The sequence below is a fragment of the Capricornis sumatraensis genome, chromosome 11 (assembly GCF_032405125.1).
Source record: "Capricornis sumatraensis isolate serow.1 chromosome 11, serow.2, whole genome shotgun sequence".
NCBI classification, from domain to species: Eukaryota; Metazoa; Chordata; class Mammalia; order Artiodactyla; family Bovidae; genus Capricornis; species Capricornis sumatraensis.
The window spans coordinates 27,569,189-27,583,292 of NC_091079.1; the positions used below are offsets into that span (position 1 = coordinate 27,569,189).

A 14,104-nucleotide genomic window follows, 5' to 3' on the forward strand; every position below is an offset into this window, starting at 1 on the left:
TCCTGCCAGGGTTCTGGGGGTGGGGAGAAGGACGCAGGGTGGGAAAGGGCAGGTGGGCTTAGAACTAGGGAACTGGGGTTGCGTGAAGGTGCCCAAGCAAGATGGACGTGATTAAGCGAGAGTCTGTGTTTCAACGGAAAGCAGATGCATCAAGGAAGGGTCATGGGGTGAGAACTGCAGGGAGCGGGTCTCCAGGAAGCAAAGGAGGCAGCTACTCCGGACTTGGGATCTAAGACCCGGAGGAAGTGGGGGAGTCGCTCCTAACGGAGGTGCAGGCATGGCGCAAGGGGACTAGGAAGAAGAAACTCTGAGATGGAGATGGGGGCCACTCGGTCACACAGAGACAGACGGAAGTCCACACGCACACGCGCGAGCGCGCCCAAGCACACGCACCCGCGCCCAAATGGATCCCCGGTGCACACACGCTAGCTGCACACACCCAGGCCCCGGCCTTCCGGACTGGGAAAGGGACAGCGCTGCGGAACGGCTGCCGGGACCAGGAGGGCCGCTCCCCGCCTCGCCTCCACGCGGGCTTGCGCAACAGGCGGCGGCTCGGGCTGGCGCCCCCCGCGCGCTGCCCCAGCAGGGCCAGGCGCGCCCAAAGGAGCGGGAGGAGCGCCCGGGAGGAGGGAGCGGCGAGGGGTGTGTCCCCGCGGCGAGGGGGCCTGGGGGACGGGGGCGGGGCGAGGCGCCGGGGGCGGGGCCGCGGCGCCTATAAAATCGCTTTCCTCCCGGGCATAAACAAACCTCGCCTGGCTCCCAGCTCCGGCTCTGGAGCGCACTCCTCTCTTCGCCGCTCTCCTCGCTCCCTCTGGGCGCCTCCAGCCTAGCTCCGGGTCCTTTTCGCTTTTCTTCCTCGTCCTTAGGTAAGCCCGACGCCCTCTTCCCGCCAGGAGGGGAGGGATCGGTCGCCTGTGGGTGCTCCTGCCTCTGCTGGACCGCCCTTTGTGGCCAGCCCTCCCCTACTCCCGGAGCTGCAAGCGCTCGGTCTCCCAGTGGCCCCAGGGCGAGCGCCAGGAGGGGCTTTGGGGGCGCGAGCACTGATGGAGTGGGGGTGTTTGATTCGGCCGCAAGAGGGAAAAAAAGGTCCGGGTTCACCTTTCCCCTAGCTGAGGAAGTGGGATCCTGAGGATCGGGGTAGAGGGTGGAGAGCCCCAACACCTTGATCGCTGCTTCCCAAGGCCCTCCCGGCTCACACGGGCGCTCCGGGCCGGAGCGCGCGCTGGACGTGGGAGGAGGCGAGACCAGGAGTGTGTGTGTTTGAGGGTGGAGGTGGGGTGTGTCCCTGGAGTGGGGTGTCTGGGGAAGGAAGGATTGAGTGCGCCTGTAGAAAGGAGATGGCTAGGGGTGAGCGGCGCTAAGGACGAGGCTCGAGAAGGGGACGTGGGTGTGTCTGCTTCCCAGACTCTGCCCCCAACCAGTGTGTGTCTGAGGGGCGGGGGCCCATTCAGCCTGGAAGTCGAGGTGGAGCACGCTTGTGTGTGTGCGCGCGCGCGGGCGCGCTCGCGCGCGTGTGTGTGTGTTGGGGAAGGGTCCTAGTGTTTCAGCGCGTGCGACACGCGCGGGAGCGAGGGTTGGCGGGCGTCGCTGGGCAGGGTGCGCCCCCCGAGGTGGCCCAGGGTGGGCGCTGTGGCGGCGCGCAAGCGGTGGCCTGGACCACAGGGGTCGTGTGGCATCTGGCCGCTCTGCGCTGGCTGGGGCTTCGAGTGGCGTCATTTTCGCCTCCGCCCACTCTCCCCAGCTTCCCTTCTCTCTCCTGCCCTCCGGGGGGAGGAGAACAGCTGGATTTGCTCGGCCCTTCCAGGGAGATCCGCCGCGGTCTCGATTCAGCAGGGGGCAGGGCGTGTGCACCGAGGGGGCTCCGGGGGAAAAGCGCTGTCACCGCTTGGGTCACATTAGTGGCTGAAGCTGGGATTTAGTGGCTATTTGCCTTACTCCGCCCCACCTCCCCCACTCGCCCGTCTGTCGCCTCTGCTGTGAGACATCCCTCTAGGTCTGGGGCAGCACCGACTTGTGGCTTGGACGGGGGAGGTGCCCGGCAGCTGGTGAGGGAGGCAAACCTAGTTGGGGAGGGCGCCATTGTCTTGTGCCCAGACCATCTCTTCTTCCCAAATGTCCTGGGCACTTGAGTTTGTTTGGTTCCTTTGAGTTACTGGGAAAGATGAAAGATTCAGAGAGAGTTCAGCCAGTGGCCAGGCAGGAGGGCTTTAGCCATCAGCCATACTTCACCTCCTAAAGAAACAGAGTGTGTTCTTGCCATGAAAAATGCAGTCCCAAGGCAGACCTTCCAGCCCAGCTTCCTCCTGGATAGAAATGCTGGAATCTTGACTGAGTTTCACAAAGGTGAACTGAAATAAGCAAGGTACAGAGAGTGCAACCCCCCACACCTGGCTTAAGGGGTTCCCCAGCCAGGGCAGAAATGCAGACAAGGGTGCAGACCCCAGCCCTCTGTGGTGGTAACTGTTGGGGTAGGCCAGGGTGGGGGGTCAGGGGAGGAGGGGGGCACAGGGGTGGTCACGAAGTGATAGGATACCTTTAAAGGGACAGTGCTCTGGAGTCAGGAGCGAAGCCAAATATCCCCAGACCCGGGACTTAGTAGCTTTGTGGCACCTTGTCTCTCATCATTGTCACTCTTCTCAGAGCGAGAAGGAAGGCGTTCCCTGCCTCGCTTTGGCACCTGGCACCTGGCCCAGGGCCAGGCCCTTGGGAGGAGATCAAATACACACACTGAATCGACTGAATGGCCCCATTCCTCTGTGGTCCCTCAGGCAGTTAAATTTTTGGTGATAGCATGTGACTACGCTTTCCAAGGAGACCTTGGAGGATCTTTTGGGGTCTCTTTTCCTGAGAAGCAAATCCAGGCTTGCTATCTGTTGGTTTAATAATTTGGAGAAATTAAAAATTCACACAAGTTCCTGGTCCAACTTCTGCCCAGTTTACAGATGGAAACTGAGACCCAAAGGCAGGGAATGACTCGCCGAGAAGGAGCCAAACCTGGAAGTCAGCCTGAGTTTCCTGGCTGTGATGGAAGGTGGTGAACAGGGGTCTCAAGTCTTGAGAGATGTATTTTCTGCTGTCAGAAAATGAGTTGGATCCTCACTGTGTTTCTGGCAGGGAAACTTTCCAGACAGAATGTGGGTGATTGATGGGTCAATTGATTTTCAGTCTGAATCAGGAGTTCTTGAAACAGGAGCAGAATCAGCGTAGTGAGAAAGGGCTGCAGCTCTGCTGAGTGGTGGTGGCCCAGATTTGGGCTGTCCAGGTTGGACCCCAGATGTGAACAAAGCCCTCCCCGCCCTGCCCCCTAGACACACACGTCCCCTGCCCTCAGCGCACTAAAATCTCCTAAGCGGCCTCAGCACGGATGGGGAAGAAAGATCTCATTGTGTTTTTCTGATGGCCTGAAGCTGCAGTTCTTCCAGGATCCAGAGAATCCTATCCAAAGCGTGACTCAAAAGGCCCTGTGCTTCAGAAGGGAAGCCAGGATGATGACTCAGCATCTAAGATTCTAGCAGGGAGGGGCCCTGACTCAGGCAGAGGGGGCTGGGAAGGGACAGGACCTTTCTCTCTCTCCGAATCAGCAGGTATATCCCACAGCCCCTCTCATCCTCATGAGAGCTCTGCCTGTGCTGTCTTGGCTCCATTGAATGGATGGGAAAACCACAGCCAAGAATGTTTAAGGGACTTGCTTGTGGGCTATGTGACTGGAAGTGGGAGGTGCAGGCTGAGAACCCAGAGTGTCAGACCTGAAAGTCTTTGTTCTTTTTTCATGATGGCATGTTGGGGTGACTGCAAAAAGGCAAGAGTGAAAAGAGCAGAGAGGCCAGCCAGAGCTCTGGCCTCAGATTCCCCCCCACCGCTGAAAAATGGGAATAACAGGTACTGTCTCTCTGGGACGTGTAAATGTTAATTGAGTTAATCTACGGCAAGAGTTGAGGACGGTACTTGCCCATGAGGCCACAATGAGGGAACTTGTGGTCAATCATTTCCACAAATGGCATTCTCAAGGCATCGCCTGGGGAAGGCCTGCAAATGCTGGATTCATGTTTTGCTTCTTGAAGTTTTTACAGAAAGCTAAGCTTGTGCAGATTGCATAAAAATATAATGGAACTTTGTCTGAAATGCAGATTTCCAGGCCTGGTTGGTCTGGGATGGGCGAGGGATCTGCATTGTTTCAGCCCTTTCTGGGCTGAATTGGGCTAGAGTGTACTGCCAGAGAGGAGGATATTTGCTCCAGAATGATGGCTGAGGGAGAGCAAAAGAAAGAGAGCCACATTTCTCCTATCTCCAGGGTCTGGAGTAAGTAGCTTTTATTCGGTTAAACTGCCTTGTGATTTCAAGGCATCTCCTTGTTCCTTTGAGACAGGAGCCATCCTTGCTATTTCTCAGATCAGAAGACTGAGGCTTGAGCAGGTCCCTTGCTTGTCCAGAATCAAGTGATGGGGCTCCATTACCCGTGGGCCACCATGGACCATTCCCTGAAGCGTTATCCTTCAAGGCTGCCCAGGCCCTCCTCGATCCGTCTTTGGAACCTGGACTTGGTTTCTTGGCTTCATTTCAGGCAGCCTTTCCTGACTCCCTGATCTCAGTCTGGGCCCAGCCCTGCCCTTTCTTTCTCTTTAAATTTGGAGACAGACACAGGCAGGTTGGGGGTCTCTGCTGCGGAGTTGGCGGAGGTCAATTACCTGGACACTCACTTGACCCCTGCTGTGCCAGTCCAGGCTTGTTGGAGCGGGGTGTGCGGGAGGAGTGGGGGGCCCTGATCACGAGTGTGCAGACACCAGTGCTCCAGGGCAGACGCCCTATGAGACGAGACCTGGCAACCCTGGCACTCTGACTTGGCGCTGCCGAATAGACCCGATTACAGAGTGTGGATCCACACACAGCTCTCTCTTCCACCCAGTCCTGATCTTCATACCGTATATTTACCGAAGACCTGCCCACCCGGGCTCCATCTCCAGGCATTTCCATTCCGGTAGAGGCATTCCTCCAACTGAGATGGTAGGAAGTGGGACTGCTTAGCGGTCTGGGGGATTCATCTTTTGTTTTATAGATTTTTTTTTCCTCCTTAAACCTGTGGAAAGCCCTGTACATATAAACGATATGCCCGTGTACTGCTCTGCTTAAAGAGGTGGATGGGGACCTTTTTTAGGAAGAACAGGGCTCCATTCTGTCCCCCCATCTTTACCCCTAACTCCACCTATTGGCTTTAAGGTTCTGGGCAGCCCTCTCTGAATGTGAGTGTGAGAGTCATTCTGAAGAGGTAGGTAATTCTGAGGACTCTCTTAACTGGGAACCCTCCCCTCCTCCCCTCTTCTGGTTAGTCATTGAACTTGCCTGCTTTCTCCAGAAAGTCCTCCCTGACTTCCCCCTCCAGGCAGGCCGACTGGGTGGGGTACCCTTCTTGGATCATTCTGGGTTGTGTCTGCTTAATTACCCTTTTCCTGTAAACCTGAGAGTGCACTTAGTAGGCAATCAGTTAATATTGGTTCAAGTAGTAGTAGTATAGTTGCTCAGTAGCATCTGACTTTGTGACCCCATGGACTGCAGCCCACCAGGCTCCTCTGTCCTTGGAATTCTCCAGGCAAGAATACTGGAGTGGGTGGCCACTCCCTTCTCTGGGGAATCTTCCCGACCCAGAGATTGAACTCAGGTCTCCTGCATTGCAGGCAGATTCTATACAGTCTGAGCCACCAGGGAAGCAATGTTGGTCCAAAGGATACCTCCATTTACTAAGGAAATAACAGTGGGCCCTCTTGTGTAGGAAAGGTCATCCAGAGGGTAAGAGCAGCAAGACCAATTCGGGGAAAGATTCTTTCAGTGTGGCGATTGTCCCGTCTCGGGGACAAAGGGCTGTGTAGGAGGAATCTGCCTCCACGTCCCATGCTATCACTGGCTCTCTCTGTGTGCTTTCTATACATTATCTCACAGACCTTCCCACGCTGCTTGTGTTTGTCTTGCAGATTCACAGAAAAAGCCTCTCACCCACCCAGCATCCTCCTTTAGACTTCCGTTATCCTGCGCGTCCCCGCAGACGGTCTGGTCTTCTCTCTGCCAGACAGGTGGCTGGGCTCCCAGACCTGCACGGAGAACCGACAGGAAGGTCCTGGGTCATGCTGTGGAGAAGCGGGTGGGGTGAAGACGACGTACAGGCCCCTCCCTCTTCCTGCTATTGTGTCCCAGACTTTCTTGCTAGTTCTGTGCTCTGGCCCAAGACAGAGAAGTTGCCTTTGGTCTCCAGCCTGGTACCCAGGAAATGGATGCAGCTGGGGGGTGCCTTCTCTTTAGTGATTTCTTTTTTATTCTTTCAATATCAGACAGCCTGTTGGATGCTGCTGAGGTTCAGCCTCCAAGCAGAAGCACCCGGGGCCTCCTGAAGGAATTCTGATTGTCTGATCGTCTTTTTTCATTTTATTGACTTTTGAAAGCCCTGTTTTCTACCTCCCTTCCCCTCACCTGGGGAACTTTCTAGAAGGTCCAGTGAGTCCTGTCATATTGTTTACTGGGTTGATGGCATAAGAAAAACGTTGAGAAGCCATCAGCTTCTTCACCCTCCTTGAAGGCTTGGGTTTCAGAAGGTCCAGAAAACATGGACTGCCTGGTAGCTTGATTTCAGAATCTCTTTGGCAAAGAAAGGACCAAAGGACATGTCCATAGCAAGGTGCGGGGAGGCAAGGTGCGCCCCAAGGCTACTTTTCTGGAGGTTAATGCAGACGGGGCACTATTCTCTCAAACCTTCTGGAGTTGCCTGTACTCGGAGAGGATGTTATGGCGAACATCAGCAGCATCCATTGATCCCCTGCCTGCCTTTTAAATTCTGTCCTATAAAGAGCTCAGTGTGCTGGAAAAAAAACACTGCTTTCACGTGGCTTGGAAACCGGGCGTGTTCTGGACGGGACAAAATCTGGGCCAGTGGCTGACAGTCACAATCGATGCAAGCTTATCAACAGTCGTTCCTGGTTCCCCTCTCTCTCTGCTTCACTGGAGGACTCCGGGAGGCTGTGGTCTGCCTGCCCCTGCCCTGCCCACCTGCACCCACTGCGAAGGATGGAGTCTAGGCCTTTAGGAAGTCACATAGGCCTTGGCGTTTGAGCCTCAGATTACCCATTCGTAAGCCGAGGTGATCCAATCCACATTCTCCCAGGGACCTCCTCCTGGAACAAATAGAATAATGCAGTGAACCTTTTTTTTCAAGTATTGAATATGGCGGATCCCTTCTGCATGTTGTGACGGGAGAAGGTCTAAGATGTGGACTTTGTCCGCAGCCTGGGCCTCTGGTGGTGACTCAAGGGGGCTGTGCATGGTGGGAGAGAAGCACATGACTCTGCCAGCTGATCCACACAGGAGAAGTCTCCCGGGAGCACGGGGCCCATCCTTAGAGCCTCCTGCCTGGGGCTGGGCACTCGGATGTGTGTCTGTTTAGAGCAAGCTGGGTTCATGGTCAACTGTCCCCTTTAACGTTGTTTTTTTTAAACTGTGCCGTCTTGATGCTTGGTGACTTGAGGTCCATTTCTTAATCTCTCTGTGCCTCCATTTCCCCATCGTATGGTGACATGATGGGGTCCACCTTCTAGGGCTACTGGAAAGCTCACAGGGGAGATGGAGTCTGGAGCCTAGGAGGCACCGTGAAGTTCTTGTCGCTGTCACTGTCTGTGTCTGTGGAGGGTGAGGCTGGGGGCTCCCCAAGCACACTCTGGGTGTTTCTGTGCTAGACGCCCCCCGCCCCCGCCTCAGAGGGGCTTTAGGAGCCCAGCAGAATTTGCCAAAGAGGAAGGGCAGATGCCCCCTCCAGGTGGCTTGTTGGAGGAATGCCAGAGCTGGTGGAGGACTCCAGTCTTAGGGACGAGGAGGAGGTCCAGGCTGGGAGAAGAGCGTCCTCCAGGTTCCCAGGGCAGATGGCCTGAGCAGAGCCATGCTGCAAGAGGCCCTCACAGCACCCCAGGGGCACCTCCCTTTCGTCTTCATGCAGCACCTTCCTGCCTGGGCTCCCATCCGTCCGGGGTCTTGGGGACTATGTGATGTGCACAGAGGGCTTCTCAGGTGGCTGAGCAGTAAAGAGTCTACCTGCCAACGCAGGAGACACAGGTTCGATTCCTGGGTCAGGAAGATCCTCTGGGGAAGGAAATGGCAACCTGCTCCGGTATTCTTGCCTGAAGAATTCCATGGACAGAGGAGCCTGGCAGGTCACAAGAGCTGGACACGACTTAGCAACTAAACGAGAACAACGGTGTCTGTAGAACACTTGCCACATATTTTGTAGATGGGAAGCCGAGGCCCAGGGAGGGGATGAATGGCTTGGGAACAGTCATGTGGCTGGGAGGGGCAGGGTTCCCACGCCCCAGCTCCTAAACAGCGTTCCCGCTGCTCCATCAGGGCTTGTGAGAATCCCAGGCACTGTGTATCCCCTCGCTCTCAGGGTGACCGACTAACAGCTCTCACGTGGCCTCATAGCCTGAGATGCCTTCGCCCGCTGCCTTCCCAGTCCCCGAGGTCACCTTCTTCGCTCCTCCGAGCAAATCTCAGTCTTGGCTTTGCTGGAACCCATGGAGTCCAGCTCATTGCTGACTGGCTTCTGGGTCCGTTGAACTGGAAAGGTATTTGCCTGCCCCCCCAACCCGCGCCTGCCCCTTGGGCCTTTGTTACTCATTGACCCGAGTGGTGGCACATTGGGTCTGATTGCTGGAAACCCATGTGACACCTGCTGAACCTTTTTCTGTGTCCCCTCCTTGCTGGGCCACTCGGGGATTAAAAATGTTTAAAATACAGACCATGTCCCCACAGATCGCCTTGGGTCTCTGAGGCAACCAGGGAAGTGCACTGATTAATGAAGCAGCTGTTTGCCCGATTCTGTGTGCCATGGTTGCATTGAAGGCCCCCCACTACTCGCCGGGAGCAGGAGTTGTTATGCCCATTTTACAGATGAGCAGACTGAGGCTCAGAGGTTAGATCGCAGAACTAATCAATGGTAATGTTCAGGTATGACCCTCAGATCTCCCCCCACCTCCCCACTAACTCCTGGCTGCCTTTCACTTCTGCAATATTGATTTTCTCAGAATTCCTCTGGGCAGGCAGGTGGGAAAGGAAGAAGTGGTATAAATCACTCTGGCAGCTGGCGTTGTGACCTGGAGCCCTGCTGTGTGCACTGAGTGGGGTTTTGGCAGGAGACCTGTCCCGACTTCATTTCCTGTGTGGAGTGGCTTCCCTCTGTGCTGAGACAGAGTCCACCCTACAGGATGGCGTAGGGGGCTGGGAGTCAGGCACCCAGGCTTCCACCACCATGCCCGGTGCAGCCTGGCCCCCTGCAGGACTGCCACCTGCAACCCTCCGCCCCCTGCAGGGTTGCCTTGGCCCTCTGCAGCCCTACATCCTGTGCTGGGACTTTGCAGGAGGCGGTGGAGAAGGGCAGGCTTGGCATCCGGCGCTTGGTCTCAAACTCAGGGAGAGAGCTTGTTGAGCCCAGTGGGGCTGCAGGTTGGCTGCGGGGGGTGACCCCAGGTGTGGGCACCCTCTGAGTGGAGCCTGAAGGGGACAGGGCAGGGGGCACCAGCCCTGGCACCCAAACCAGGTCACCTCCTGTCTATGCCTGACTTGTTACATAGTCAGATCTCATCACAGAGCTGTGATAGGTCCTTTCTCGATTCACTCAGTGTCTGGCACATACAATTGCTGTGCAGGAAAACTACCTCCGAGTAAACCTTCCTACAGCACATGCTTCCTGGAGCTCAGAAGGGCTCTGAGGGCTGGTCTTGCCTCGTGGGGGGCAGACGATAGGGAGGGGGAACACGAGGTGTCCCTGGCTTTATCTAAAACATGTCAGCTTTCTTCTTAAAAACAGCTTTATATATTGAACTTCCTTATAAGGTTTCCTTTAGACCCACAGCATCTAAGACAAAAGTTTGCAAAGTTTATTGATGGATGCAACAGAGACGGGGTTAAGGGGCCTCAAGGGGCCTAAGTCTGCCGAATTGGAGGGGTGGGGCCCGGGGCTCAAGGTGCACCTTCTACAGCCCATTTGGGTGGTCTTGGAAATCGCAGGCGGTGACCTGGCTGGAGGTCCTGGCTGAGCTCGCCTGTCGGGACGTGTCCCTTACAGTTATGAGCCACAGGCTGCCCCAGGCCTGCGGGAACCGCGCCTCCTACCCACGCCCATTCCCCGGGGACGAGGAGAACCTGGAGTGTCCTCTGCTTTATCTGGTCGCCCTGCAGACTTCAGAGCCCTGGGGTTCTCACTGGCTGCTTCTTGGTCTGGGCCCAGGGCGTTTCAGCCGCTTCACTCCTGGGGCCAGATAATTCTGTTGTGGGTGCCCTGTGCCCCCATGGTGTGGTCAGCAGCCGCCCCGGTCTGCATGAGCTGGATGCTAGCAGCATCTCCCAGTGGTGCCGATCAAGAATGTCTCCGGACCTCGCCAGATGAGGGGACCGAAGCACCCTCGTCTGCAGAAACACTGTGATAGTCCTCTGTGAGCTCCCCTCTGAGTCTCCCCAGGACCCTGAGCACACAAGCGGTGGGGCTCCCTGAGGCCTCCTCCAGCTTCCAAAAAGGAGCTGTTCTCAAATGCTGATTTTTAAGGGGAATTCACTGGTTTTCAAGCCACTGTCTCCTGAGGTCTGGGAAGCTGAGTTGTAGGAGGAAAAGAAGGTGTGGGGTAAAGGGATTTCTCCAGGAGCATGTTTGAGAAGCCAGGAAGGCTGGACCTGAACTCTTCCTGGTTCTGAGGGAGGGTGAGAGGCCAGGTGAAGGCTGATCCTCCAGTGGGATCACACTGGAGTCAAGCCAGCCAAGGAGACCTGACCACACTGGGCTGAGCTGCAGCCTGAAATACACATGGACCTGTTTTCAAGGCATTTCACTCGTGTGGTTTACTAAACCACGTAAGAGTGAATGTAAACGCAAATGTGGGCCTCTCAGGTGGCGCAGTGGTAAAGAATCAGCCTGCCACCGCAGGAGATGCACGAGATGCAGGTTCGATCCCTGGGTTGGGAAGATCCCCCTGGAGGAGGAAGGGGCACCCTGCTCCTGTATTCTTGCCTGGAGAATTCCAGGGACAGGAGAACCTGGCAGGCGACAGTCCTTGGGATTGCAGAGTCGGACGCAACTGAGTGATGAGTTGCTGTGAAGCTGCATAAAGGCTGTGCTTCTGTCTGCTTATTCTGTCTGTTGTGATGCTAGGAGCTGCAGGGAGAGAAGGGAATGAGCCAGGTAGGCTACCTACCTGTCCTGGGGAGCTTGCAGGTGGGGACGGAGGCCCAGGAATAGCCAGAGACCCTGACTTCACCTCTGGGTTCTGAAGGAGCCCCTGTGACAAGCTCTTAGCGTTGCCAGAGCTGTGAGCCTCTGGAAGGCTCCCTGGCCTGTGTAGGCGAGGTGTCTCACGGCCAGGGTCTCGGGACCGTGAACACGCTGAGTTAGCAAGGCCGGCAGACCTTGGCTTTTCATGCCTCCTGCCTCCGAGCTGGCAGCTGCCCAGGAATGCTCGCGAATATAAAACCGACTTTGTTTTCGGAATGTTCTGGAGCCTAGACTCCAGAGGCTGCATAAAGGCATTCTTGTGGGGCTGGTTATCTACTGGGGGCCCAGACCAGAGCGTCCCAGGGGATCTGCCCACGGAGTACCATGTGCTGGCGTGGGGGAGGTGGCGTGTGGGGTGGCCCCGCTCTGTCACCCGCTGACCCCTGAGAGGTGTTTTACAAAGAGGGTTCCTCTAGGTGCAGGGACCTGGGTCCTCAGAGGAGCTGAAATTGAGAAGTTCAGAGACCTGTGCTCTCTGGCTGGCTGTTACATCTGTGGAGCCATGGAGAGTTTGGGGCGAGGTCCCCGCCCTGAAAAGTAGCAGGTTTTCACCCAGTTCCCGATTTAGAAGGTCTGGTTCTGTGACCTGGTGGGGGTCCCTGGTCTCCCATCACTTACTCCTTCACTCCCATCTCTTCAGCTCTGCCCGCAGCACCTACCCCTCCTTCTGGGTTCATTGCAGTTCACCCCAGTACTGGGCTGGGGGAGCTTCAGTCTCTCCGCCTGACTGTTCACCCCTAAGAAGAAATACTGATGCCTCCAGGTCCCTGATTGAGCCCCCCAGGAGGGAGTGTGCTCAAGACCTGTCATCCCCCAAGCCTCGGTCCCCAGGGCGGTCGGTTGCGGTGGCATTTCCACCGCTGGAACTCCGCTCCGTCTTGCTCCAGTGGTTCTCCTGCAGCTGCCCTGGCATCAGAGCCCAGGGGCCCCTTCTGGCCCACCCTGATCTCTGCCCCCACCCCTGCCCCCCCACCCCTGCTTTCCTGCCCCCACTCTGGCTCATCAAGTGCTTTGTGCCTTGAAGATCTTTTTTCTTTCAAAGTCTTCCCAAATGCTCAGTCCTGTCATCTTGGCTTGAGATAGTCCCTTCTCCTCCCTACTTGCCCCACCCCACCCCAGCAGGGAGCAGAGTACCCTGCCCAGAGATGAACATGGGGCTGTCTCTGTGGCCGTCCCTCTGTTGGGGACATCCCACTGGTGTGGGGATGAAGGAGAAGGGAGCTAGCACCATGGTTCCCGTGGCCGGCCTCCCGGACCTTCTGTCCCCTTCTGCTTGTCAAGCTGGGGCTCTCTGATTTCGGGATGTGGCAGTGACGTGGGTCTCCTTCTAAAGTACAGAGAGAAACATCTGTCCTTGTTGTGGTGGGTGGGCCTGGCCTGGGTGTCAGGGCCTGGTTTTGAGTGCCAGGGTGGTTTAGTGGCTAAGTTGTGTCTACCTCTCGTGACTGCATGGACTGTAGCCTTGTCAGGCTCCTCTGTCCGTGGGATTCTCCAGGCAAGAATACTGGAGTGGGTTGCCATTTCCTCCTCCAGGGGATCTTCCTGACCCAGGGATTGAACTCGAGTCTTCCACATTGCAGGCAGAGTCTTTACTGACTGATGAGTTGTCCAAAAGCCTCAGTTTCCTGTCCCAGGAAACAGACTTCCCTCCATCCCCAGGGGCAAGACTGGGGCCGGGGTGGTGGGCGGAAGGTAGAAACTGCTGGTCTGGGGAGTGAAGGCTTCCTCCCTGGCCTCAGTTTTGCTTCTGTCTGGAAACACCTCTCAGTCGGAATTGCTGACCCCCTGGCCTCTGTCTCTGTGCAGGTGCGTGACAACAAGGACATGTCTCGGGAGCTGCAGGACGTGGACCTCGCCGAGGTGAAGCCTTTGGTGGAGAAAGGGGAGGTGAGTGGACAAGCCCTGGATACGCCCCCTCCCATCCCCACTCGCATATGGACATACATGTGTGCACAGTAGGAACACGCATCCATGCACACACGTGTGCACACACACGCACACACACGCACATGTCCACTGCTTTGTGGTTTCCACAGGTCACCTTGTCCAGTACAAAAGGCCAGGAGGTTCTAGTTCAGGCCCCAGCTTGGCTGGCAAGGGCTAAGGCACCTCGCCCACCTCTGGCCTTTCTGCCCTCACTACTCTCATTTGTAACGAGAGGGGCACTGGACCAGAGTTCCTCCAAGCACCTCTGCCTCTGACATCCTGCAGTTCTAAAGCTGCCCCTGAAGCCCGTTGCCCAGCGGCTCTGCCCCAGCTTAGTGGCTAAGGGACCAGACTGCCTAGGTTCAGGCCCTGCCTGCCACACTCTGCTGCTCCGTGACCACTGGTGAATCCTTCAACCTCTTCATGCTCCAGGTCTCCAACTTTAAAAACCAGTGACCCTAGGACTAGTGTCATGGCACCGGGGTGAGGATGGAGTAGGCTAACTCGCGTGGAGCGGTTAGAGCCTCGTCCACCTGGAAGGGGGCCAGCTATGCTCGTGTTCTTGTGTTGCTACAATTATCACCCTCTTTTTTGGCCAAAACTTTCAAGTCAACAAGACCTCCTTGTTGGAAGCAGACTCCCCTGCCGTATAGCCTAGCCTGGCATGATCTGTCCTGGACTGGCTGTGGATGGATGTGAAAAACCTTTTCGTTTGCACGGTTGACACTGTATTTTACAACCACGTTCACATCCCAGTTCTCACTGAGTTTTGTGGCTGCTTATGCTGAGACACCTTTTGTAAAATGTAAAGCTTGGGTTCAAAAGTGGGGTTACTTTGAGGTCAACTAAATGCTTTCCAAAGTAATAATTAACATACATGAGCCTTGC

General features: G+C 56.2%; 1 protein-coding gene across 1 annotated transcript in view; it reads left to right on the top strand.

Annotated features, from left to right (window-relative positions):
- The first annotated feature begins 763 nt into the window (after window positions 1–763).
- The window catches only part of NDRG1 (N-myc downstream regulated 1), a 55,147-nt gene continuing 41,806 nt past the window's right edge, over window positions 764–14,104 (top strand). The window contains exons 1-2 of the mRNA XM_068984025.1: window positions 764–866; window positions 13,097–13,177. Of these exons, the coding sequence (XP_068840126.1) occupies window positions 13,115–13,177 (63 nt within the window). The 5' untranslated portion in view covers window positions 764–866; window positions 13,097–13,114. The remainder of the gene's footprint in view (window positions 867–13,096; window positions 13,178–14,104) is intronic.